General features: G+C 48.2%; 1 protein-coding gene across 1 annotated transcript; it reads right to left on the bottom strand.

Moving 5' to 3' along the window:
* Positions 1–7,305: 7,305 nt before the first annotated feature.
* LOC146754255 (uncharacterized) lies at positions 7,306–8,861 on the bottom strand. Its single transcript, XM_085527498.1, has 3 exons — positions 8,772–8,861; positions 8,231–8,320; positions 7,306–7,869 (listed from the first exon to the last, which is right to left on the bottom strand). Exons 1-3 carry the CDS (start codon positions 8,859–8,861, stop codon positions 7,321–7,323), a joined length of 729 nt encoding a protein of 242 aa, XP_085383624.1. The 3' UTR covers positions 7,306–7,320.
* Positions 8,862–26,289: the final 17,428 nt, after the last annotated feature.

Below are 26,289 nucleotides of genomic sequence, written 5' to 3'. Positions count from 1 at the left end.
TCTAATCTGCATCCCGTAATGCTCAACACTCAGCACCTAACATTCAACATGTCCTTAAAATGGGATTGTTCTGTGCTACCAGTGGAACCCTGGGGTAGAGGAACCCTGAAAATCTTTCTGAGTGCAATGGTAAGAGGACAAATTAAGACTCAGGAAGCCATTGCACTTTGGGAGAAGCTAGTAAGATGAGGATTTCTGTAGTGAAAGAGCCAACCACTCCAAGAGTACTCATAATCCCTCCTGACTTTCACACCACATCATTTTGCAGTGAGTGCTGGACTTGCACGTCATGTTACGGTGGTAAACATGAGAAATACAGCAACGGTAGCTAGGCAAGCACTCTCCACGTATGGCAGAGGAGGAAGTATTACATTACCCTGTGCAGCCATGAGCTCATCCGGTCTGAAAGAGAACAGAAAACCTTTGGTTTCTGAGGCAAACAGCTAATAATAGCCCTCAGCTAGCAAAATTCAAGTGTAAAAGCACTACATTGCTGGGTTTTCTCCCTACGCCTCTGCAATAAGATGTGGGCTGGCTTTGGCTGCTGAGGATTAACTTGGTTGATTCCAGCTGTTGCCATAGTCTTTCTGTAATCGTTCATATTTCATTTTCTCTGACAGATACCTCCCAAATCTACCCTTTCTGTAATCCACTCTTTGCTGAAACTGCCAGTTTCCTGAGCCAAAAGCATGAGCTACACAACTCACGGAACAGATCCAAAGGCCCCAGAATCACATCCACATGGTGTGGGAAACGTAAAAGCTGATAGTTTAGAGTCTACACCACAGGCAGCAGCAAAACTGTCTACTACAGGAGCAGAGATATATTGCACACCAGGGACTGAAGGAGCAGAATGCCCCAAGATGGAGAGAGCAAAGACTGCAACCTTTACAAGGGAACAGAACGCAAGCTATGCCCTGCAAGGACACCAGGTCTGCGTGAGCAGAAAGGCAGTAGACTCCCAGTACAGTTGCTCCTCCACATAGCTGATCAAATGCCAAACCTTGACCAGGATTAAGCTCCAATGTGTTCACTGCCATAAGAAAGAAGAGGAGAAAACAGATTCCCTGTCCTGATCAGCTCAGAATACAAGACGAGAACTGTAAAGTTAACAGAGAACAAGTTGACTTATGAGCAAAAACCAGTAGAGTGCAGCTACAAATAAAACAGAAGACAAACCCTCGTCATCAGCCAGCTCACTAATGGTCACTCAGAATGCAGCTGATGTGCCCATGGCTATCTGGAGTCTAAGTTAAAATTTACTGGATCTTGTGCAAAATATACTGACACCAGAGCAATCTCTACTGCAGCTGGAGTGAGAGATCTGCCTCTGTTCTAAACCCTCAGACTAATGAGAAACGTACAATTAGAAAGGTATCAATGGATTCATGACTGGTCATTACATTTACAGAACATGGAATGAATGGTTGTCAACGTGGGATTCAACAAGCCAAAGGCAAGTGCAATGCCTCTGACTAAAAGTTCTTAGGACACCAACAACCAAACCTTCTCAGTGCAGCCACAGTAGAGATCTGTAACTACTACTGTTGAAATATCAACTGGTAGAGCAGTGTTGCACATTGTACAAATCACAGTTGGACATCCATGGACAGCTGATGATAAAGTAGTTGTAGGGGAAGAGCTGGATGAAACACTGTTAAAAACAAATAATCATTTTAGTTGCACGTTTGTAAGCATTTCTTTTCATCCTCCCCAAAACAGTTTCATGGCAGAATCAAGACACATTCACACAGACGTTTCCACAGCCAGACTATGGAATAATCAAAGAATATCAACCAAAATGTGTTTCCTACCAGTTACATGAATCTTGAAGGTGAGTTTCTGGCCAGCAGCCTCGCAGCTGTACTCCCCTGCATCTTTCTTCTCCACCTGGCTCACCACCAGCCGACGCTGTTTGCCCTCTGACTCCACCTTGAACTTCTTGCTCCAGGTGATCAGTTTCCCCTCCTTGTACCACTTCACCTCCGTCTTCTCCTGGGCCACCTCGCAGCTCAGCGTGGCATTTTGAGTCAGTACAGCCTTCACCTCCTTTTGTACCTTGTCCTTGTTTGTAAACACGTCTTCTTTCTCTGCAGGGACATCACAACAGTCACACCGTTTTGCTGTAGTCTGCTGCAGAGCTAACTCCAGTTCCCCGTTTTCACTATACTTGACCTTCACAGGGAGCATTGTGATACCTCATTAAGACAGGAAAATACTTTCCCCTCTATTTTGCCTTGGGAAATGATAAGCATATCATTTCATTTCATATGATATCATATCATATCACAAAGCTAAACATTTCGCAGTCTGATAGCAGATTTGGACATGAGATTTAGAACACCTGCATGCACTGCTGAACCTCCTCCCTTATCTTTTTTTCTTCTCATGTCTCTCTACATTTCCAGTAAATCAGAAGGGAACGGCCCTCTAGAACAGGTTGCCCAAGGAGACTGTGGATGCTCCATCCCTGCAGGCATTCAAGGCCAGGCTGGATGTGGTTCTGGGCAGCCTGGGCAGCTGGTTGGCAACCCTGCACATAGGAGGGGTTTGGAACTGGATGAGCACTGTGGGGCTTTGCAACCCAGGCCATTTATGAGTCTGATTATTTGCATTTTCCACCTCATTGTGTCATTCAAATTTTGTAACCAGATCTCTTCAAACACCTCCCATTTTCTCACTCCTTGCATGCCTGGTGTGCTCTTGCACTGTAACCCTGCAGACACCAGATGACTACAAGAGCTGCACAAGTTACCCTCCTTGCCTATTGTTTGTTGCAGTAATTCATTCCTGGATGGAAAAGCACATGTAGAAAAGTGTTGCTATGACACTAGATAACAAAGAAAGTCCTATAGCCAAAATGTTTTGCACCAGAGAGGCTGTCAGTTGATCCTCCAAATGCAAGACACACCAAATGAAGCGTTCCTTTATCTCTGGGATTTCAAGCATTTTCTCACCTCTGACTTTCACCTGGAATGTTGCTTTGTCATCTTTTGTTTCACAGCTGTAGCTCCCTTGGTCTTTCAGGGTCACATTTTTGACCATGAGCTTGCGGTGCGTCCCCTGGGAGATGATGCTTGTCCTCTGGTCCTGCTTCACCTCTGTTTGATCTTTCTTCCATATGAAAGCTCCGCTTGCAGCTGACACCTCACACACTAGCTCCAGGTCTTCAGAAGGACTGACTGATATTTCTGGAGTCGTTTTGGGCTTGTTGACCGAATTAATGGCTTCATCTGAAGAAAAAAAGAGAAAGTGGTTTACATCCTGACTCAGGCTTATTCAGCACAGCATGAAGATACAGTCAGAACTGATTGTAATGTCTCTGCTCATTACATTTGGGTGATCGAGTTTCACCTCTGGAGGTACTCACATACAAACGTGTGCTTGATTCTCCTGTGTAAAGGAAAGAGTAAGTTCTATGCAGACAGTTCTTATTTCTTTTAATCAATTCTGTATTCTGCACATGTTCTTCTGAAGCTAGAATGAAGGCAGCTAAGTAACATGTTTGCAATACATTAACAAACCTATTTAACACCTTGTCTCTAAGCTAACAAGCAGCGTTTGATGAGCACATCAGTATTTCATGCCCTTCATTCCATCCAGACAGAACCTGCCTGAGGAGCAAGCTGATGGCTGTCAGCTACAGGCAGACCTAGCTTAGTATTGCATTTCTTAGAGCAACAACTGTTGCTTTCAGTCACTGAATATGAATCCTTGGGACCTGATGAGGTGCATCCATAGGTGCTGAGGGAGCTGCTGGAGGTCGTTGCTGAGCCGCTCTCTGTAATCTGTCAGAGGTCTTGGAGAACTGGGGAGGTGCCTGAAGACTGGAGGACGGCCAGTGTCACTCCTGTCTTCAAAATGGCAAGAAGGAAGACCCGGGTAATTATAGGCCGGTCAGCCTCACTTCTGTCCCAGGGAAGGTGATGGAACAGCTTGTGCTGGATGCCATCTCCAGACAACTGGGAGAAAAGGAGGTTATCAGGAGTATTCAGCATGGGTTCACCAAGGGGAGGTCATGCTCGACCAACCTGTAGGCCTTTTATGAAGATGTCACTAGCTGGGTGGACAGGGGGAGAGCGGTAGATGTAGTCTACCTTGATTTCTGTAAGGCTTTTGATGCTGTCCCCCTTGACATCCTTATAACAAAGCTGAGGAAGTATGGGATAGATGAGTGGACGGTGAAGTGGGTCGAGAATTGGCTGACTGGCCGAGTGCAGAGGGTTGTCGTTGGTGGTGCGGAATCTGGCTGGAGGCCTGTAACTAGCGGCGTCCCCCAGGGGTCTGTGCTGGGTCCGGTCTTGTTCAACATCTTCATCAGCGACATTGATGAGGGGATAGTGACCACCCTCAGCAAGTTTGCTGATGCCACGAAGTTGGGAGGATTGGCTGACACGCCTGAAGGCTGTGCTGCCATTCAGAGAGACCTGGACAGGCTGGAGAGCTGAGCAGTAAGAAACCAGATGAGGTTTAACAAAAGCAAGTGTAGAGTCTTGCACCTAGGGAGAAATAATTGCATGCACCAGTACAGGCTGGGGGAAGAGCTGCTGGAGAGGGGCTGTGCTGAGTGGGACCTGGGCGTCCTGGTGGACGACAGATTGACCATGAGCCAGCAGTGTGCCCTTGTGGCCAAGAAGGCCAATGGCATCCTGGGGTGTATTAAAAAGAGCATGGCCAGCGGGTCGAGGGAGGTGATCCTCCTCCTCTACTCTGCCCCGGTGGGGCCTCCTCTGGAGTGCTGTGTCCAGTTCTGCGCTCCCCAGTACAAAAAAGACAGGGATCTCTTGGAAAGAGTCCAGCGGAGGGCCACTAAGATGGTGGAGGGCCTGGAGCATTTCCCCTATGAGGAGAGATTTAGCAAACTGGGTCTGTTTAGCCTTGAGAAGGGAAGGCTGAGAGGGGATTTGATCCAGGTTTATAAATACCTGAGGTGTGGGTGCCATAGTGGCGTGGCTGGTCTCTTTTCAGTAATGTGTAGGGACAGGACTAGGGGTAATGGGATGAAACTTCAGCATTGGAAGTTCTGCACGAAGATGCGGAAGAACTTCTTTACGGTGAGGGTGACGTAGCACTGGAACGGGCTGCCCAGGGAGGTGGTGGAGTCTCCTTCTGTGGAGATATTCAAGATCCGACTGGACGCCGAGCTGTGCGACGTGGTGTAGGGAGCCTGCTTTCCAGGAGGGTTGGACTCAATGATCTCTAGAGGTCCCTTCCAACCCCTGCAATTCTGTGATTCTGTGAGGCAACCACAGCCTCACTGGGAAGACTGTTCCAGTGTTTCACCACCCTCACAGTAAAGTTCTTCCTGGTATGTATTCTAAATCTACCCTCTTCCAGTTTAAAACCATTTCCCTTCATCCTGTCACTACATGCATTTATAAAAAGTCCCTCCCAAGCTTTCCTATGCACTCCCTTCAGATACTGGGAGGTTGCTATAAGGTCCCCCTGGAGCCTTCTCTTCTCCAGGCTGAAGAGCCCCAGCTCTCTCAGCCTGTCCTTCTAGGGGAGGTGCTCCAGCCCTCTGATCATCTCCATTTCCCTCATCTGGACCTGCTCCAACAGCACAGTGTCCTTGTGTTGGGGTCCCCTGAGCTGGACGCAGTACTCCATGTGGGGTCTTACGGGAGCAGCGCGGAGGGGCAGAGTCGCCTCCTCGACTCGCTGGTCACACTTCTCTTGATGAAACCTGGGATATATTTGGCCTTCCAGGCCGCAAGCGTACACTGCCACCTCGTGCTGAATCATCTGAGACCCCCAAATCCTTCTCCTCGGTGCTGCTCTCAAGCCATTCTCCACCCAACCTTTATCTGTGCTTGAGATTTCCCCAACTCAGGGCACTTGTCCTTGTTGAACTTCATGAAGTTGACATGGGCCACCAAGTTTGTCACGTCTGACTTGCCCATGGTGAAACCATTTTGATTACCACCAGCCACCTTGTCTTTATTTTTCCGTGTGGTGCAGTAGGGCCTTCAGTTGGATCTACCCCGCGATCTTACCAAGCACAGAGGTGAGACTGACTGGCCTGTAGTTCCCTGGATCTTCTTTTTTCCCGATCCGGAATAGGGGGGTTATGTTTCCCCTTTTCTGATCAGTGGGAACTTCGCCAGACTGCCATGACCTTTCAAATACGATGCACAGCGGCTTGGCAAGTTCATCCACCAGTTCCCTCAGAACCTGCGGATGGATCCCTTGGACTTGTGCAGCTTCAGATTCTTTCGATGGTCTAGAACCTCATCTTCACTTACAGCACTTACAGATCCACCTTCTCCAAGTTTTACTGTTGCTTTCTGTAGTTTGGGCTCTGGGCCTAGAGCACTTGCCAGTGAGGCCTGAAGCAAAGAAGTCATTGAGCACCTCAGCTCTCTCTGTATTCCTCATGACCAGGCCTTTAGTTGCCTTCCAGAGAGGGCCCACATCCTCGCTTACCTTCTTTTTAATCACTGATATACCTGTTCCCCTTTCTGTCCCCAGCTAGATTTAGTTCTGCCTGGGTTTTAGCTTTCCTAACCTGATCTTTGAGGTTCCCATACTACTTGGAAGAGGAAGTTATCATCAGCACATTCCAGAAACCTCTTTGATTTCTGGTGCAATGCTGTGTTGTCCCTCCCACAGATATCAGGGTGGTTGAAGTCCCCTGTGAGGACCTCATCCTCCATGTCCTTCTTGTAGTGAGGAGCCCAAAACTGAACACAGTACTTGAGATGCGGCCTCACCAGAGCTGAGTACAGAGGGATGATCACCTCTCTGCTCCTGCTGGCCACACTGTTTCTTATACAGGCCAGGATGCCCTTGGCCTTCTTGGCCACCTGGGCACACTGTGGGCTCATGTTGAGCAGAGCATCGACCAACAGCCCCAGGTCCCTTTCCTCTTCACAGTCATCCAGCCATTCTGTCCCAAGCCTGTAACACTGCATGTACCCCCAGCAGAGAACAACTACATCCCCCAGAGGATTGCTTGCTGCTCTGTCACCCTTTATGTTCAGTGCAAAAGATAAAAGCCATCCGTATATCACTTGATCTCCCCTTTCCTTTTTGATCCCAGCAGCACGAGAACTCCCTGGGTTGTCTCACCTCGGCTTTAGAATAAGGACTTCAGTTTTCGGACACACTTTGTAATGTTATTTTTTTAATTTTTTTTATTGGTTTTAATTCTAATTCTGATACTAATTATGATATATTGTACTGTAGTGTGTTATCTTGCATTCTGGTATCATCTTTGGTCAATTAATTAAACAAATTAAAACGAATTAAACAAATTAAAATTAATTAAGCCAATTAAAACTAATTTGTTGCCACTGTTTTGGTTTTTGGCCAATCTCTCTACTTGTTTTCCCCTTTTTTTCCTTTTCCCTTCACTGGGGCCTGGATGCTTCTAGGGACTCTGGAGTTTGTTTTTGGGTCAGAAGCAGTACGAATGCTTCTGGGGAGTTTGGAGTTTGTTGTTGACGCAGAAGTAGTCTGGATGATTCTGGGGACTCTGGAGTTTGCTGTTGGGTCAGAAGCAGTACGAATGCTTCTGGGGAGTTTGGAGTTTGTTGTTGACGCAGAAGTAGTCTGGATGATTCTGGGGAGTTTGGAGCCTTCCCTGCCCAACGCAGGTTTGGGTGACTTCTCAGGCAGCTTCATTGCACGCCCTGTGCTCCATGAGTCTCCCTGAAGGCCACGCTCCATCAAAGCCACATTCCTTCTGCATTGTCCAGACAGAAGATTATAGCATGAAGGAGAGGGGCCAGCTGGTTTATGAAGCATTGTGGGTCTGATTTTCGAACCCGCAATGTAATCCACGGGACCGGGCTGGAACTTGTCCCTGGCCATCTGTAGTCTGTGGATCGATTTCTTCAAATTGGAAATCTCCCGAAGAAGCTCATCCTGGAAGGGAACAGAGGGTTTATGCTTGGTCTTGTCTTAGAGAGTGCTTCCCACCCTAAGTACTGCTGCTTTACGCAGAAGAGGGCAAGCACACTGCTTCAGCCTTGCAATGAGGGCAGAAGAGAACGGCTGCCACAGTGCTCTGCTTGTAAGCAAGCAACTTTCCAGGCTGCCTTCACACCAGCACGCTGTGCTAGCTCAGCTCTGAGCTGAGCTGTCCTTTCCATGCCTCAATGCCTAGACCACCAGCCCGCCCCTCACCTTTTCTGCTTTCCCCATCTCCCTCAGATCCATCAAGTAAAGCCCGTGCCCTCAGTGCCATGCTGCTGACACGTGCCTACCAATACTGGGCTTTGCCTACCTCTTCTCGCCTCTTTGCTTGCTTTTTCTCCAGCTTCAGCCTGGTCAGGTACTGCCTGTACTCGTTGAACTCCTTCAGAGTGCAGACAACCTACAGAAGAGACAATGACAGATGGCTGTAGTGTCAGGCCCCTGCCTGGCAGACTGGAAAGCCCTCCTGAGGAGACCCGTGTTGGTCAGCCCAACAGCCAAACTTACGTCGCCATCCTCGGTGACCAAGCCCCGTTTCTTCAGGTTCCGCAGGTTGTTTTTGCGGTTGTGGAACTCCCGCAGATGCGGGTCATGCAGGCTGTTGTACTCTGTGCACAGATTGCGACTGTACGGATCTCTCAGGTCAAACTGAGGAGAAGGCTGGTGGAGCTGGAAGAGATGTGTTGTAGAGTGTGAATGGGGAAGGAGAGAGCAGCAAAGAGACAGAGACACTTCCAAGCTGCTCACACCCACAGGCTGGCCTCTTGCCTCTTTCCCAAACAGTCATGTCTGGGTTTTCCTAAGTCCTCCAAGAGGGAGAGCAGAGGGTTGCACCCTCCTCCAGGAATGACCCGGTCTCCACATTTCTGTGCCTGATGGGTGCCTGGCCCCAGCATCCCAACACATGGGATTGGCATCCCAACACAAGGCCTCCTTGGCATGGCGGCAACCCCAGGAAACAAGAGCCCTTTTTTGACGCTTCCTTACTCCTCTCACCTTTTCCCCCAGCTTTCTCCTGGCGAAAAGGAGCTTGGTGCCGGGCTGCACAGGGATTTTAACCCCGAGTGGAAGGTCCAGCAGCCAGCTACCTCCTGCTCCAACTTCCTGTCCTCTGGGTCGGAGCTAGAAAGACAAAGACACGCTTGGACACTCAGACACTCCATTCCCCTCTCCAGCCCACCTCCGCTCCCTTTGGCAGCTCCCTCCCCACTTCTGTAACCGATGCTGGGATGTGCAGAGAGGTGCGATTCCCTGCAAGCCTTCTCCAGCACCAGCATGAGGAGAAGTGTCCCTCAGCCTCTGGAGAGCATCTACAGCCCCAGAGCAGCCCTGCATACCCCAGGCTACTGCACTCAGCCCTCTCTTGATGTAGCAGCGCTCACCTTTCCGCTCTTCCCCGCTCTGCTCAGAAATTCATCTGGATTTCGGAATCCAGCACTGCAACAGCACTCCATGGCTCCTAGTAGGAACTCTCTGAGAGCTGCAACCCTCCGCTACCACCTCTCGCTCCAGCAGCAGCGAACTGAGGCCACCCCAGCCGGAGTTCCAGCCTGCAGCTTTATGTCACGCTCACCCACTGTTGCATCACAATGACATGCAATGACATGCGGCAAGCCTGCAGCTGCATGGAGGCCCTTCTGGGTGCACTCGTGGTAAGCTGCTCCAGCTGGCCCTGCTTTGAGCCAAAAAGGCTTGCTGAGTCCTGAGGCCTGCTGTAGGCTTCCTTGGTTTCTATCACAGGTGATGCTGCACGTGGAACAAATACCTTCTCGGGTTGTCCCAGAGCTTGTTTTATAAGTAAATGACACTGAAACAATGTGGGAGAGCTGGCCTGTTTTTCTGTCCTAGAATCTTAGAATGGTTTGTGTTGGAAGGGACCCTTAAGATCACCTCGTTCCAACCTGCTATAGACAGGGACACCTCGCTGTAGACCAGGTTGCTCACAACACATCCAGCCTGGCCTTGAGTGCTTCCAGGGAGAGGAGGGATGCTGAGGAGGTGGAAATAGTGAACGCCTTTTTTGCTTCTGTCTTTAGTGAAAGGGCTCTCCCTCCGGAATCCCAGGCCCTGGAGGTTAATGAGAGAGTGTGGGGAATGGGAGATTTCCCTTTAGTCAGGGAAGAGGTGGTCTGTGAGTGCCTAGGAAACATTAAGGTCCATAAATCCTTGGGACCTGATGGGGTGCATCCACAGGTGCTGAGGGAGCTGCTGGAGGTCGTTGCTGAGCCGCTCTCTGTAATCTATCAGAGGTCTTGGAGAACTGGGGAGGTGCCTGAAGACTGGAGGACGGCCAGTGTCACTCCTGTCTTCAAAATGGCAAGAAGGAGGACCCGGGTAATTATAGGCCAGTCAGCCTCACCTCTGTCCCAGGGAAGGTGATGGAACAGCTTGTGCTGGATGCCATCTCCAGACAACTGGGAGAAAAGGAGGTTATCAGGAGTACTCAGCATGGGTTCACCAAGGGGAGGTCGTGCTCGACCAACCTGTAGGCCTTTTATGAAGATGTCACTAGCTGGGTGGACAGGGGGAGAGTGGTAGATGTAGTCTACCTTGATTTCTGTAAGGCTTTTGATGCTGTCCCCCTTGACATCCTTATAACAAAGCTGAGGAAGTATGGGATAGATGAGTGGACGGTGAAGTGGGTCGAGAATTGGCTGACTGGCCGAGTGCAGAGGGTTGTCGTTGGTGGTGCGGAATCTGGCTGGAGGCCTGTAACTAGCGGCGTCCCCCAGGGGTCTGTGCTGGGTCCGGTCTTGTTCAACATCTTCATCAGTTACCTTGATGAGGGGATAGTGACCACCCTCAGCAAGTTTGCTGATGCCACGAAGTTGGGAGGATTGGCTGACACGCCTGAAGGCTGTGCTGCCATTCAGAGAGACCTGGACAGGCTGGAGAGCTGAGCAGTAAGAAACCAGATGAGGTTTAACAAAAGCAAGTGTAGAGTCTTGCACCTAGGGAGAAATAATTGCATGCACCAGTACAGGCTGGGGGAAGAGCTGCTGGACAGGAGCTCTGCTGAGTGGGACCTGGGCGTCCTGGTGGACGACAGATTGACCATGAGCCAGCAGTGTGCCCTAGTGGCCAAAAAGGCCAATGGCATCCTGGGGTGTATTAAAAAGAGCGTGTCCAGCGGGTCGAGGGAGGTGATCCTCCTCCTCTACTCTGCCCCGGTGAGGCCTCCTCTGGAGTGCTGTGTCCAGTTCTGGGCTCCCCAGTACAAAAAGGACAGGGATCTCTTGGAAAGAGTCCAGCGGAGGGCCACTAAGATGGTGAAGGGCCTGGAGCATTTCCCCTATGAGGAGAGATTTAGCGAGCTGGGTCTGTTTAGCCTTGAGAAGGGAAGGCTGAGAGGGGATTTGATCCAGGTTTATAAATACCTGAGGTGTGGGTGCCATAGTGGCGTGGCTGGTCTCTTTTCAGTAATGTGTAGGGACAGGACTAGGGGTAATGGGATGAAACTTCAGCATTGGAAGTTCTGCACGAAGATGTGGAAGAACTTCTTTACGGTGAGGGTGACGTAGCACTGGAACAGGCTGCCCAGGGAAGTGGTGGAGTCTCCTTCTGTGGAGATATTCAAGATCCGACTGGACGCCGAGCTGAATATACCAAGGCCAATTGCTATGCCAGGCACATTTATGGCATCAGTGAACAAATAATGCCTTAAAAATTGTAATAGACAGGAGCCATCTATTCTTTTAAAACTAGGTGACCAAAGAAGAACAGTCCCTCTAGAGTCAAGCTGTTAAGAACTAACAGCATCAATCAATATCACATAGATAGATTACTTCCCTGCCCTAAGACCATCTTGTGACCATTTGGTGCTCCTAATTAAGCCCTCTTGATGGCATTTTGTCTGAGCCATGTGACATTTTGTGATAGGAGTTACTGCTAGTGTTCCCTTCACCCTACACCAAAGTAGGAGGTATCCATTCTCAGGGAATCATGCAGGCTTCCTCTGTATCTGATGCTCAGAGACAGCCCCAGAACTTTTTAAATCTTAGCTTAGCTCTCATCCAATAATGTTCATCAAACAGTGCAACTTGTCCTTTGGGGATGCCTTTGTTCTGCATCAACCAGTTCCAACGGAGTCTTCTTGGCTTGTTTTAGATCAGTTTGTCAACAGATAAAGCCAGGGTCTTTGAATTACAAAGTGAAATTGCAGAATGCATGATTCTCAACCAAACAGAACAGGAGGTGGGATGCAGGGTGAATACCTGAGCCAACACCACCTGCAAGCAATCCTTCAATATCTTAGGAATCTCTAGCCATCCCAAATCCAGTGTTGTGCTTGATCTATCATCTCTGCTGAGTTTTTAGCTAGCTGATGGTGAGCATCATGGTGGTGATGGGTGAGCAGTCGGACTAGAGGGTCTTAATCAACCTTAAGGATCCTGTGATCAGAGGAATGTGAATGTGCTGTTAAAGGTCACAAGAGCTGCGCTGCAGCATGAGCATACACAGCGAAAGGTTTTCAGTAGAGCTTCAGTTCATAAATGAGGACTGGGTTATGGAAAATAGGCTCAAGATAGAAACCAGAAAACAGATCTTAACGCCAGGTTCTGTGAATGCAGCCAGCTGAATTTCACAGATCTTGAATTTCAATGACAATTTCTTGTGTTATTTTACCCTCCAGCTCCACCCTGAACATGAACATGTCAGTGACAAGCATTACTCCTCCAGGCTTGACCTGACAGTGCTTTACTTGTACTATGAGCTAATGCCAGGAAGAGCAGGAAAAGAGTTTCATCCACGTGCCTTCTCCTTCCTTAGTAAAACCAGTGTGAAACTGCAGCCACGTCAGGCTGAAGGAGACATCTCAGATGTCCTGCCTGGATGCAGGAGCTCACGTGTCAGAGGATGTCTGGCACGTCAAGTCTCATGGCAGTGCAGTGCATGACAAACTGCAACAACACTTTCCTGTGGGCTCCTTTGGGCACGAGGCCCAGCGGGTGACACACCTCTGGCTGCAGCTCTTCAGAGCCTCCCAGCAGCCACGTGATGCCCATGGGAGAGACACAGCTGACCCGCACAGCAGATGATTTACCAGCTAGCTCTGGTTTACAGCAAGAGAAGATACAAGTGGCAATGCTGAATGGTGAAATACTGCGAGTGTGTGGCATGGGTATAAGATTGGTGAGCCTGAGGATGTTCAAAGTCAGGCTGGACAGGGCTCAGAGCACCTGATGGAGCTGCGGTGCCCCTGTTCATTGCCAGGCAGTCCAACTAGCTGACCCTTAAGGGTCTCTTCCCTATCTATGAGATACACGAAAGCTGATTCTGCAGTAACCAAGCTACCAACAGCAGTTGTTTGTCTTACAGCTTGCCAACACAGGTTTTAAAATAACAGCATTGATTACTCATTTGATAGTCACATTACAGTGCAAAGCACATGGAAACGTCCATCAGCTAATTCAGTTAATTCTGGGGGCAGACCTGCCAGTATGAAATATTATGCTAACATGACAAAGAGAGAGAAGAAAAGCAAAATTAAGACTAGCTGACAAGCCTTGGCAGGAAGTTCTGCTCTCCATCAATTTAGTCCCATTATTCAGTTCTGTTTGGAGCTTTCTCCATGTCTCTCTGGAGTTTGTTCTTTGAGAAGAAGCAATTAAGTAAGCTCTCCAATGCCAAAGTGCATACACTAGGGCTTTGTTGTTTCTCCATGGATCAACAAGGGTGACAAGCCAGCAGAATATGATGAAGAGCCTCATGCATACTCAGTGTAAAAAAAAAAAAAAGGCAATTGTTGCTGGGAAGAAGGTGCATTTGCATTTGTGTCATCTGCAGAGGGTACTGCAGAAATGGAAAGTCTTCCACTGGAGAAAACAAAGGGCTCTCATTTATTGCAATCAAGGCCCAGCGTGTGGATCTCAGAGATCAGACCTACACCCTGCAGCAAAACAGAGACCTGCGTGGGAAAGTTAAGTTTCTCTCTACATCTGTGCAAGAAAAAGCCCACCATGGAATGACAGCTAAGTAAACATCCCTGTGACTCTTCACAGGTCTCTTCTACATTTGGGATCACTGCTACAAAAAGAGCTGTTTACATCATCTCTCGTGGCCACCCTGGGAGAAGAACAGGAAGACTGGGATGCTCTTTTTCCTATCTTTCCCTTGATTTCCTCTATATCTTAGGGACGAATCACAGGACAGAACACAGAAATCAAATGGCTCTACAAAGCAGATTGGCCAGTTCAAGTCAAAACAGCCACTGAAAACACCCCAGATGCTGTCTGACAACAGCTGGACTGTCGGGGAGTCAGGTGAATGCAGTCTGCTGGCCCTGGGCAGGAAGAGGACAGCCCAGACTGTCACATACCTTTCACTGAAAGCTGATAGAGCATTTTATCCCCCTCACAGATGCACTGATAACTTGCAGCATCATCCATGGAGACGCTGTGAATTTTCAGGGTGTGTTTCTTCCCCACAATGTGCAGTTTCTATTTTTCACTGGCCTTGAGCTCCTTCCCATCCTTCATCCACTCCACAGTAGCACCTGTGTCTGAAAGCTCAGCCTGCAGTTTGGCTTCCTCACGCAGCCGAGCGGAGATCTTTTCTACATCTTTGCTCTTATTGGTAAATCTCACTGCAGCACCTGTCAGGAGCAAAGGCCTCGTTAGTTCAATTGATATCAGGCTAACGTGGTCAATGTTTGCTGCAACATCTCTGAAAAAGTATCACCTTCTGTTCCTGCACTCATTACTGTGTCAGTGCTGAGCAATTCAAGATATTTAATTTGTTCTTCTTGCCGGATTTACTAAGTAAAAATCAACCAAACATCTCCTTCTACTGATTAAGAATGCTCTAAACATGCTTCTGCGGAGGTTTCCACCCAATGACAAACAGCTCCTCCCATAATGAATCTTTATTTGTTTTATTTTGTCATGCAAAGCTGATTGATAGAGATATTATTGGAATGATTGCTCCCCTACTTCTAAACTATTCCAGTGCAATCAGAAAGGCTGTCTGAACCTGGAGCTGAAAGTACTGCTCTATGGTGATGCAGTGGTAAACCTGGTGACTGAAGGCACTGACCAGTAGCTGTGAACTGCAGACATTCATCAGCTGGCATGGAGCAATCTGGTTCAGATACCAAGCAGCTGGGTAGATTGGCTTACCCTACACTCAGTGCTATCATGTTTAGGTCATTACCAGGACTCACATCAGTCCATGGGATGCAATTTCAGGTATTTGGTACAGTCAGTGAATGCCTGCAGCCCCAGTTCTAATCATCAGATCACAGCAACTATGCCTTGACTGTAAGAGGAAAGGAGAAGGATCAAAGCAAATACCTCTCACTCTCATCTTGGTGCTGACATCAACATTTTTGGCAACAAATTTCACTTCTGCTCCATCATCCTTCTTGGGGACGTTCTTTATGATTAGGCTGTGAGTAGTTTGGGTTCTCTTGATGATCCAGGTCTCGCTTTCCTGTAAGACTTTACCATTGAGGTACCAAGTGCCGCAACACGTTGTTGTAAGGTCAATAGTAAACATGGCATCCCCTCCAGGTACAGCTTCACCAGTTGTTAGGGGGGATTTCACAACCAGGACTGGTTCTGAGGAAGAACAACATGGATGTCTTAATGCTCTTTAGATGCAAGTCTGGTATCTCATTTAGAGATGGAAGATTAAATCATAGGGACATTTCTACTTCTCCCTTTGCATGAGTGCTGGAAGAAGCACTTCTATGCTTAAGATCTGTTACAGATCTTGCACATATGAGATATCAAAAGATAAGGATATTCATGTCCCTGTCACAGAAACATAACTTGTATCACTTTAGTGGTAGCTGGAGGTTGATATGAGATAGGAGAACTAGGAATAAGGGAAAGCCTTTGGTGTGTTAATGCACTACTATCCTTAAAGTCAAAGGAAGCATCTTTAGGGAACCAACACAGCTGCTCAGCACACACTGACCCATTTCCACTGGGGTTTTTGTGCTTACCAAGGTGCACGCTCCCTGGGAATTCCAGAGACGGGCTCTGTCCATGCGCATTGACTGCAGACACTCGGAACTGATCATCAGCCTCTTCAGACAGATTGCTCACCGTGAACTCTGGGACGGGGACATGAGACTCGTGGCACCTCACCCACGTGAAGCCAGTTAGTTTATTGGGTTCCACATGTAGCCATTGATTGGAATGGGGCAGTGCATCTTCGGAGGGGTCCATGCCAGCATCACTGAGGTTTCTGTTTTATTTTTCACCACGGGGTCAGCTGGAGGCTGGGTGGGAGGTTTTCTGGGAGCTGAACAGAAATAAATACAGAAATATTAGCATAAGGTCATGTAGGCTGGAAAAGACCTTCAAGATCAGCAGACTCAACTTTCAGCATGACCTACTGAGTCCCACCATTAACTACTGTGCTACCTGAGGACATACATGACAAGCTTATTCCTGCAGGTATTTGCATAGTGAATATATTCACCCTCTGGTTGCTTTGGAACATTTTAGAGGTTAAAATCCCATCAGACTTTTTCACTGTGTGCAGCCACTGATACAGGCAGGAGGCTGGGAATTACCTGATGGGCTCTAGTTACAGACTACTGACACAGTAAAGGATTGATTTCATTTAATTTTGGCCATCAGAAAGTTTGGTGTCTGGTTTAAGTCACCCAATTATAATTTAAGACTCCAAATATAATCATATGGAGAACAGCGCATTTAGGAGAACTCATCTCATCTTAATAAACCTGAGTGAAATCACAGAATCATAGGATCATGGGAGGGCTTGGGTTGGAAGAAACCTTCAAGATCATTAAGTGCTAGATGCCAAAGGTCCCACTAACACAGCATGAAGCCGAAAGCTAGACGCTGGTATCAGATCTCCTGACCTTACCATCAGAAATTGAGATGTCATATTTTGCTCAGAGGTGCCTGCTTGTAGGAGGGACAGCTTCCGAGCTTTTTCTGCTCCAGGAACCAGCTCGAGCTTCAGAATTTAAACAGCAGTCAGAAATTAAACTGAGCTTTGTCACCTCCATCTAATAGAAGGAGTGGTTGGGAGGTACAGCTTTCCAAATCACTTAGAAACTGTCACAACAATCAGATGCCTACCTTTTCTTTTTGAACTTGTTAATACATAGAGCTTAATAGCATCAGAATTCCCCAAGCACTTCAGATAACAGGACAGCTGTAAACCCTTCTTTAAGGATTCCTTTGTTTAATCACTGAGTAACTGTAATTCAGTGGTGCTGGTGGGAGAAGTGAAGTCTTAATCTTCCCAGATGGAGAGTAGAGTTGATATTCACATGCAGACTGGTGCTGCAGCAGAGCCAGAAACCACTCATTTGGGAAACACAGCACCAAGAAAATAATGTGAATAGCTTCATAAAATCAGGCAGCTTCACCCAAATTTCATGGCAGGTCCATTATTCTTCCTATTTTCAGGAAGAAATGTTTTCCTTGTTTCTTGTAGTTTTATTTTCTCTTCCTTTCCAGCAAGCAGCTTTGTAGCTTACAAATTGTTTTCTAATCACCTCCTGGTGTGGACAAATCACACAGGTTTGACTCCATGTTTTACATAGTTAGCATTTTATATTTGTTCCAGTATGGAACTGTACAGTCATAGAATGGCCTGGGTTGAAAAGGATCTCAAAGATCACAGAATCACACAGAATCACAGAATCCTTCTGCAAAAGAAAACACAAAAGCTACAGGGACTTGGAACTACTTTGTATATCGAGATCAGAAGGAACTGAGAAGTTTTCAAGTACAAAGAACTTACTTTTCCAGATTGCCTTTTCCAGACTGCTGTTCCAGCAGTGACAACAAGCGCAGGCAGCCCGGAGGACATGGCTGACATCGATGATCAGCTGGCATGGATCAGCGAGGATGAGTTTGGGCACAGCACAGCTGGCAAGGGATGCTGGGGTGGCTGCAGCAAGACAAGAGCTCCTCCAGCCTTAAGATCTCCATCACCAGAAGAAAAAGGACAGGGTGAAAGTAAGGAAGACGCGCAGACGAGAAGAGCAGAAAGGGAGATGAGGAGGGAACTTGGTGCGGTTGCAATTCTGGGGGAGAAATTGTACTCTGATAATGTTACACTCTGAAATTCAGTGTTGCAATTTGGAGGAAGGAATTATTGGGGTGGGAATCTGGGGGGCCGTTGTAATACCAGAAGAATTTTACAGAGCAGCAGCCATGCATCAAGAGAAGGGCTTCACAGAGCAGCAGCTGTGGAGGGAGAAACAGCATGAGAACCAAGGACACCTCTAGGAAAAGAATGAGTAGCTCGGGGCTTTCAACGGGGGTTTTAGGGTTGTTATTGCAATAGCTTTCCTTCAATTAGTGTGTGTGGTTTTTAAATGCCCTCGTCTGTCTGCTATAAAAGCATGGCTTTTCGGGCAGTCGATGGACGCAGCCATATTTAACCATACTGCTGTCTGGCTGTTTGTCCTAGCGGGCTGACCTTTTGCCTTCAGGTTCGCCAACTACTGTCTCAGGAACCAGAGTTATTAGGCATTATCCAGGTTATCTTGTGCTTCTACTATGTTAATAGATTGGATGTGAATCCAATGGGGTCTGATGTTACAAATGGTGCTGGAATCTGCGGCAATAATCATTGAATGTATTAGTAATGCTCGGTTATGATGCTATTACCTCTCTTATATCCAACTAATTTGGATTTTTCAAATATGACCACGCATCACTTGAGAGGAAGGCGCACGCTCATAGAACTGAATGGGGGAGTTGATTTCATTTTCCAAGCAGGTGTTCCACTTGGGCTCTGTATCACGCACTGGCCACGTGGATATGGAGTACAACTGGAAGAAATCCCTCAGACCCTGAATGCAGGAGAGAATGTGTGGTGGGTGAGAGAGGAAAGGTGCACTTTGAAGCAGGGGATGCCCTGCTGGCACTGCCTGCCGCATCCACCACCAACATGGTTTGCTCTTTATCCTGCTCCACAGCTGCTGCTCTGTCAAGTCCTTCTCTTGATCCATGGCTGCTGCCATTCTTCTTGGATTACAACTGTTACCTCGATCTGGTAACCTGGAAAGTCAAGTCCCTTTGTGAATGTGTATCGACGGCCCCGACCAAGTCACAGCTGCTTGTTACACCAATATGGTCAGCGGTAAAATGGCATTTATTGGAATGTGAGGGTCCCTTATATAGGTATCCAGTTTCATCCTTATCTTTTATACATATGCATGACCCAGCAGGGGAGGGCCTATCACGTTACATCCCGAGGGTCGTACTTCGCCTAATACAACATCTCCCTCTCCCCATGCTTAACAAAACCATGCCCCGTTACAACGCAAGCGCCGATCCTAATCCTAGTATATAAAAGTTAGTACTTATATAATTTTTTTGTGGTGAGTTATTTAAAAAGTGACGTAAACATGCAGAGGTATGTGGTGCAGTGTGTAATAATGTTAGTGGTTCTTTAGTTAGTATTTTCAAGGCATCTTGGGCTATATTATACAGTTCATTCTTCCACGCAAAGCTTCTTGTATATCCGCTGGAACTCCATTTTCTCATTCAAAGTCCTTGCACCTGTGCCTCTTGAGCCAGCAGCAGGAAATCTATTGCAGCTCTATTCTCTGTGACCTTCCCGCTCCCCAAGGACACGTATCTTGTCATTCAGGAGACGGTTGGCCCTTTCCACAATGCTTGTCCCTGGGAATTCCCAGGGATGCCTGTCGAGTGAGATATTCCCCAATGCTCCTTGAGTAGATCTCGAGATGAAGTACGAGCCATTGTCTGTCTTGATGTGTCGCAGCACACCAAGGACCATGATGGCAGTGGCCCAGTGTCGCTGAGCTGCAGGGGACTTAAATGTTAACATAACCATCACTCAATCAAAACCTTCACTGATAATACACTAAACAGAAGATTACATGTAACGTCATAATTTTTTGAGTTGACATATACACACTCATTCCAGCATTCATTTTAGACAATTCTATAAATGAAAATTTCTAAGCCAATGTATTATTACTTATCGATAACTATGAGGTGGCAAACCACCAAAAGGAGAGAGAAGGAACACAGTAGTGGTGGATGCGATAGGCAGTGCCTGCAGGGCGTCCCCTGCTTCAAAATACACTTTGCCTTTCTCACCCATCACAGATTCTCTCCTGTGCAGGTTTTTTTTTCACATGTACTCCATATATGCATGGCCAGTGCATGATACAGAGCCCAGATGAAACACCTGTTCTTAAAAGATAACAAACCACTATATTAGATCTCTCTACAATACAAACTACTCAGAAAAGTTATTAACAGCTATAGTCACTTATTTCTATTGTTACTTGCTTCACCCTTAGCTCCCCCCCCCCTTTTTTCTTTTAATTGGTAAGCTTTTTCTTGTTGACCTACTCCTACTATAGTTACAAAAATCATCTATGGGTAGTAATTCTTGATGCAGTACAGAGTGAGATGCACTTGTAACTGTCAGAAAACAAATACCTTTGCACTGCTGTGTGCACATTGCATTCAGCCCACTACGGGCAAAACTCATCCTGGGATCTTCAGATCCTGCTCTAGTACGGCTGCCACCGTTCCATCCAATTCCACCACCACAATTCCCCCTCCATACAATTTCAAGCTCCATCAACATATTTGTCCAAGTACCCTACCCTAGTTCCCTAAATGTGTATATTATTGGGAGAAAATGAAGGCATTCTTGCTCCGACTAGCAAGAGATCTTCAGAGGTTAAACAGCACTGCAGACAAAGAGGGAGAAAACTTTGTCTGTAATACGGATCCCAGAAGGGGAAGTGATTAACACTGAACCAGGGGCACGAGCACTCAGAATGCTTTGCTTTTGTCCCCATTCAGAAGTAACGATTTGTTTACTTTCACAAGCGGCGGAGCCGAGGGGCGGGGGGGGGTAAGCAGTGAGGGGGGGCAGCGCGGGGGTTTGCATTCTCTTGCTGGCACTTAAACTTCTCTGGCTAGAGCAGATCACATTCAGTATTTTAACTCACTGTTCTTTTGTAACCTTTTTCCCGTTTTTTTGTTTTTCACAATTCCACTACTCGAACCCTCAATTACACTTCCATGTAACATTAATAATTCCACTTCCATATAGCATTCATGTTTACACATTCCTATTACATTAACAGTTCCATACACCATTTGCATTTATACTTTCACATACCATAAACATTTAACAATCACAAAGACAGTGACAATAATCAATACAGTTTATCCTAAGCATTCTTCTTCTCCTCCAAGTTGTCAGCAGGAGTTTAACCGACTCCAACTCGGGCTGCCGTGGCTCGCTCGACAGCTGGACTTGTTTCTGCTTCAGAGGCTCCACTCGAGCCCGGGGCCCCCTGACCGGGCCCCCAATTAACGATAAAAAGGAATGCCTCCCTTATCTTTGACCAATCCGAGATTTGGTCGCTCTTGTTCTCCCCTCTCCCTCCCCATCTTCCATCTTGGTTAGTCCTATCCACCCCGCCCCCCGGGGCGGAGCCACACCCACAACCCATCCCATCTCGAGGAAAGGACCCATCCTCCCACCCCTGCTCACTCCCCTTCCCCACCCCCAAGGATGGGCGAAGGAGTGCAGAAGATACCGGTTGCTTTGGATACCGATATGGGGCCTCAGAGGAAGGCTTCTCCTGGTCAAGAGATAAGGATGTGGAATGTGTGGAATGCTGCTGGACGGGGCCATCTGCTCGTTGTTCAGCCGGAGTGATGGCTGGGGTCGGGATGGCTCGCGCCACCTTGTCTTTGTCTTTCAAATCCTCACATCTGCAAGAGAAAAAGCCTCCCGACCCAATTCCCAAAGCAGCCCCAAGCCGAGTCTTCCCTTTCCGAGCCGCTTTCAGCGCCCCAAGCACCAACCCCCACGTTTTGAACTCAGCATCTTTCTGCTCATTCATTGCTCGCTCACAGAGCGAAAAAGTTAAAGAGTCCCACTTATTGTGATCCAAAATCACTCGAGGAGAGGAAAGCTCCCTCTCCTTTTCAAGACAACTAATGACGACTGCAATGTCCTTCTTAGAAGGCGTAGCTTTCCTACCATAGTAGGTTTTACAAAGTTGCAATACTACTCTAATGACGGAATACATTTACCCAGAGACCTGAAGTCTTCCTGGTCTTCTACGAACTATCGGCCGTAGGATAGGCGCAGCGCTGCATTCCCCTTTGCACCCCACCGAGAGTGCTTCCACGGGCTCGAACCGTGGATACCGCGTCCGTCAGCACGGTTTTAGCCGTCGCACACTCACCTCCAGGACTTTGCCTCACACGGGGCACCAATTGTTACCTCGATCTGGTAACCTGGAAAGTCAAGTCCCTTTGTGAATGTGTATCGACGGCCCCGACCAAGTCACAGCTGCTTGTTACACCAATATGGTCAGCGGTAAAATGGCATTTATTGGAATGTGAGGGTCCCTTATATAGGTATCCAGTTTCATCCTTATCTTTTATACATATGCATGACCCAGCAGGGGAGGGCCTATCACGTTACATCCCGAGGGTCGTACTTCGCCTAATACAACATACAACAGGGGGCTGGGAGGTTTTTGGCAGAGGGAGGGAAGTTGATTGGGGGTGGGAGTTTGAGGGGGTGGGATCAGAAAGGATTGTTAGGATGGGAAATGGTTGGGAATACTGTCATTTCTTGACTGTTTGCTACGTTCAATGATTACATGTCTTTGCCATATTTCTGCCTGCCTGCGGCCGTTCCTTCAGTTACAAAGCCCACCTCCCCAGGCCCCCGGGCCCACCTTCAGGGCAATGTGAAAGGGCAGCAGAAAGGGCAGTGTCCCAGATCTGCCACCACCATTGGACCCATCCCTCCCCTCCTCAGTCAGTTCTGCGTGGGAATGGAGGGATGAGAAAGGGGGATGGACGGGAATTCTGGGAGAGCTGAGTGGCTCAGCCTGGAGTGGAGGAGGCTCACTGCCATCCCAGACACAGCCATCAGTCCCCAGGTGCAGAGAGGACTGAGCCAGGCTGCACCCTGCAGCACCCAGCAGCAGGATCCGAGTCTGAGGCCTGCCTAGGTCGTGTGGCTGCGCTGCAGGCTGAGCTATGGAGAAAGCCCCACTTGGAGATTTCTTCGCTCCCTGAATGTTCCCCCCTTTCTCCATCTTGCTCTGCTCCATCCCCAGCCGCAGCCCGGCGTCCCCGACATGTTGCTGTGCTTGCAGAGCTGGACTTGGCCCTTGACCTGTACAGGCCCCTGTCCCCACCTGTCGGATATCCACCTTGCCTTCTCACCCCTCTCTCTAGATCCAGTTCATGCCCCATCTATCTCACCTCCATGTCCCACCTACGTCCTCTCTACGTCTTTTGGTCTCCCCCAAACCACCCTCACGGTGCCTTACCTCCTGGCAGGCTCAGGGAAGGAGCACCCGGTGCCCTGAGCCCACAGGCCCAGCCCTGCACAGCACTGCACACAGCACTGTCATGGCGGCGCCCAGTGCTGCCGCACAGCATCCTGGGAGTGGTAGTTCCTGCGGGGCCTGCAGCTCCCAGCAGGCCCTGCAGCTCCCAGCAGGCCCGGGCGAGGGCAGAGGGGAGCAGTGCTGTCAGCCGGGAGCTCGCCCAGAGAGCCCGATGTTCGGAGCACTTCACACCAGGAACTTTGGACTCGGCTGCTTCTGTCCACAACGTCCCTGAGCTGCTCAGGAAGCACAACTGTCTCACCCTCTGAGAGCTGGGCTGTGCAAAGGAGGCTGCAGTTGCAGGCTCAGCTCTGCCCTGTTCCAGCAATGCACTTCCTTACAACTGGAGCACTGTCACGCTTGCTTCTTGCTTCAACGGAGCAATCGCCCACCGCTTTGCACACCTCTGTGCTCGTGCAAATGGCCACCACCCCATCCCTGCACACACACACACACACACACACACACACACACGTACCACCCCATCCCTGCACACACACACACACACACACACACACACGTACCACCCCATCCCTGCACACACACACACACACACACACACACACACGTACCACCCCATCCCCGCACACACACACACACACACACACACACACACGTACCACCCCATCCCTGCACACACACACACACACACACGTACCAGCCCATCCCTGCACACACACACACACACACACACACACACACAGAGACCACCTCGTCCTTGCACACCCTCCCACATGCGTGCACAAATCTCTGCAGTGCATGGACACACCTGTGCACACCCACGTGTGTGCAGCCCCAGCACTGCCCACAGCTCCGTGCACGCTCATTTGTGCATGAAGAGGAACGTCTCAGTGGAAGCGTGGCTGTTCCTCCCCTCTGACGGGGCTGGTGTGGGACAGAAGAGGAAAGCAGAATGCGGCCACATTTTCCTCGTGGCTCCTAGTTCCTGTCTTACCATGGGAGACAAGATGAGCAACTCTCCCTCTCTGTGATGCTTAGCTCTGTACCTCTGCCGTCATCTCTATACTCAGATGCTCCTGCATGTATTGCTGCACACAGTGAATCTGCAGGTCCCAAAGGAATCCTTGGCTGCTCTCCCTCACCTGGAGGTTGCAGGGTGCTGGGCCTCCTACCTGTACCTCCTTCCAGGTGTCATTTGCCAGACCCTGTATGTCCAGCTGGTTGGAACTGCAGTCAGCTAACACAAACAAGGTGTATGAAAGTAGTCTTTCCGTTTCCCAGGCATTCATCTTTATAAAAACACGTTGTGCTGTGAAGCACAGCAGGAAGCAACTCAACTGTGCAACAAATTCTTGGAGCCTTGTTTCATCCCTCCCTAACCTCATTAAAAGGTTGACTGACACCTGCTTGCCAGCGGTGACTGTGGGTCTTTCCTCAGAGTCCAGAGCACATTAATCTCTTTTAAAACTCACACTCATTCGTGTTTCTTTTGTAGTTGCTGTTGCATTCATCAGGAAGAAAATGCACTGCACTTATTCTGCTGCATGTGCAGGCTCACTCTGCAGTGCCCAAGATGCCTTCATGAGGAGGAAAGGCAGCAAAGCCCTCTGCGAGCAGGGCCATGGAATCGTATGTCTACAGCATCATATCTCGGCAGAGCACTCACTGCGCCTGCTCCTCCCTGCTGAAATACATGGCCATCTCCACAAAGCTTGAGTCTCCTGCAAGCAAGCAAGAAACTCCAGTGCCAGTGGCTTTTCTGTCCCCGGCACACAAATGATGGCTGAGAGTATCTCGCTGTCACCCTGCGCTCCCATCTCTTGCCCCTTGCCTTCTCCAAAACCTTCCCTGGAGAACCAGGTTGATCAAGTCCATGCTCATCAGCAGCTCCCACAGGTACTGTTCCAGCTCTTGCTGTCTTTTTGGCCTTCTCATCCACCGGCATCCCTCTGTCTGAGCCTCACCAGCTTTGTCACCAGAAGAGATTTCAACACTCGAGAATGAAGAACGCACATCTGGCTCCACGGAATGTAACTCTCCTATCTCCCAGAGATCCACGCCCTATGTGTGCCATCTCACCTGGTCGTGAGCGTCCCTCACAGCCAGCCAGAAAAGCAAGCAGAGGCTGAGACCAAGGAACCCCTCCCTGATGTGCAGCTCTCTGACAGCTTCTCTTTACACAGAGTGCTGGCCGCAGCCGTGTGCATTATCAAACACACTTGTATGGGCAGTTGGTGTCTAGATGTGAAGGAGACTTGCTAAGTGCTCTGCTGACATGTAGGGACAGAAAGAAAATTTGAATGGGGAGCTGGAGCATGTATATAAAGGATGTACGGACCTACAGTTAAGGATGTGGATTTGCATCTGAGTCCGTGCCTGCAGACGATGCAAGCGCTATGCATTGTCACACAATGGAAATGATCAAACAGCTGCTTTGGGACAGACTGTCTGTAGGGCTCAGGAAGTGTGGCCTTCCAAGGTACTTCAGGTGTCCCAAAGAACAGAGGCAAGCAGTGATGATTCCTTTCTCTCTTGATTCTAATACTTGTAGGTAGAGCACTTGAGAAAGACTTTGGAGGCTTTCCTCAGCCTCTACCTTTCCTTGTACCTTTACAAGAGCAGACTGTCTAAAAACAAGAAGACTGGACACAGATTTTGGGTTTGGTTATTTTTATTAGTTTTTTAAAAAATATTATAATATATATAATATAATATTATTTATTATTTTATTTATTATATTATATATATTATGTATATAATGTATATTATGTATATTATAATATATATTATATAATCATATATTATAATATATATAATATATAAATAATATATAAATTTTTTTAAGTTGTTTTGGTGTTTTTGGTGGTTTTTGTTCTTTTAGTCCAGTCCAATGTAATAAATTTTCAGTCTTACAAGGGATGAATTTTTAAGGCCTTCCTGCTGATGGACCACACTCCACTTGAACGTCAAGTGGAGCATGAGGTAGCCTTCATCCAGAAAGGTGGAATCTTGATGGGATGTTGCTGTCTTATGGAGAGGAATCTCGGCGTCCC

This window comes from Coturnix japonica, chromosome W (assembly GCF_054131305.1).
Source record: "Coturnix japonica strain WE chromosome W, WE-NBRP24, whole genome shotgun sequence".
Taxonomy (NCBI): Eukaryota; Metazoa; Chordata; class Aves; order Galliformes; family Phasianidae; genus Coturnix; species Coturnix japonica.
This window is presented reverse-complemented; position numbering and strand designations above follow the sequence as displayed.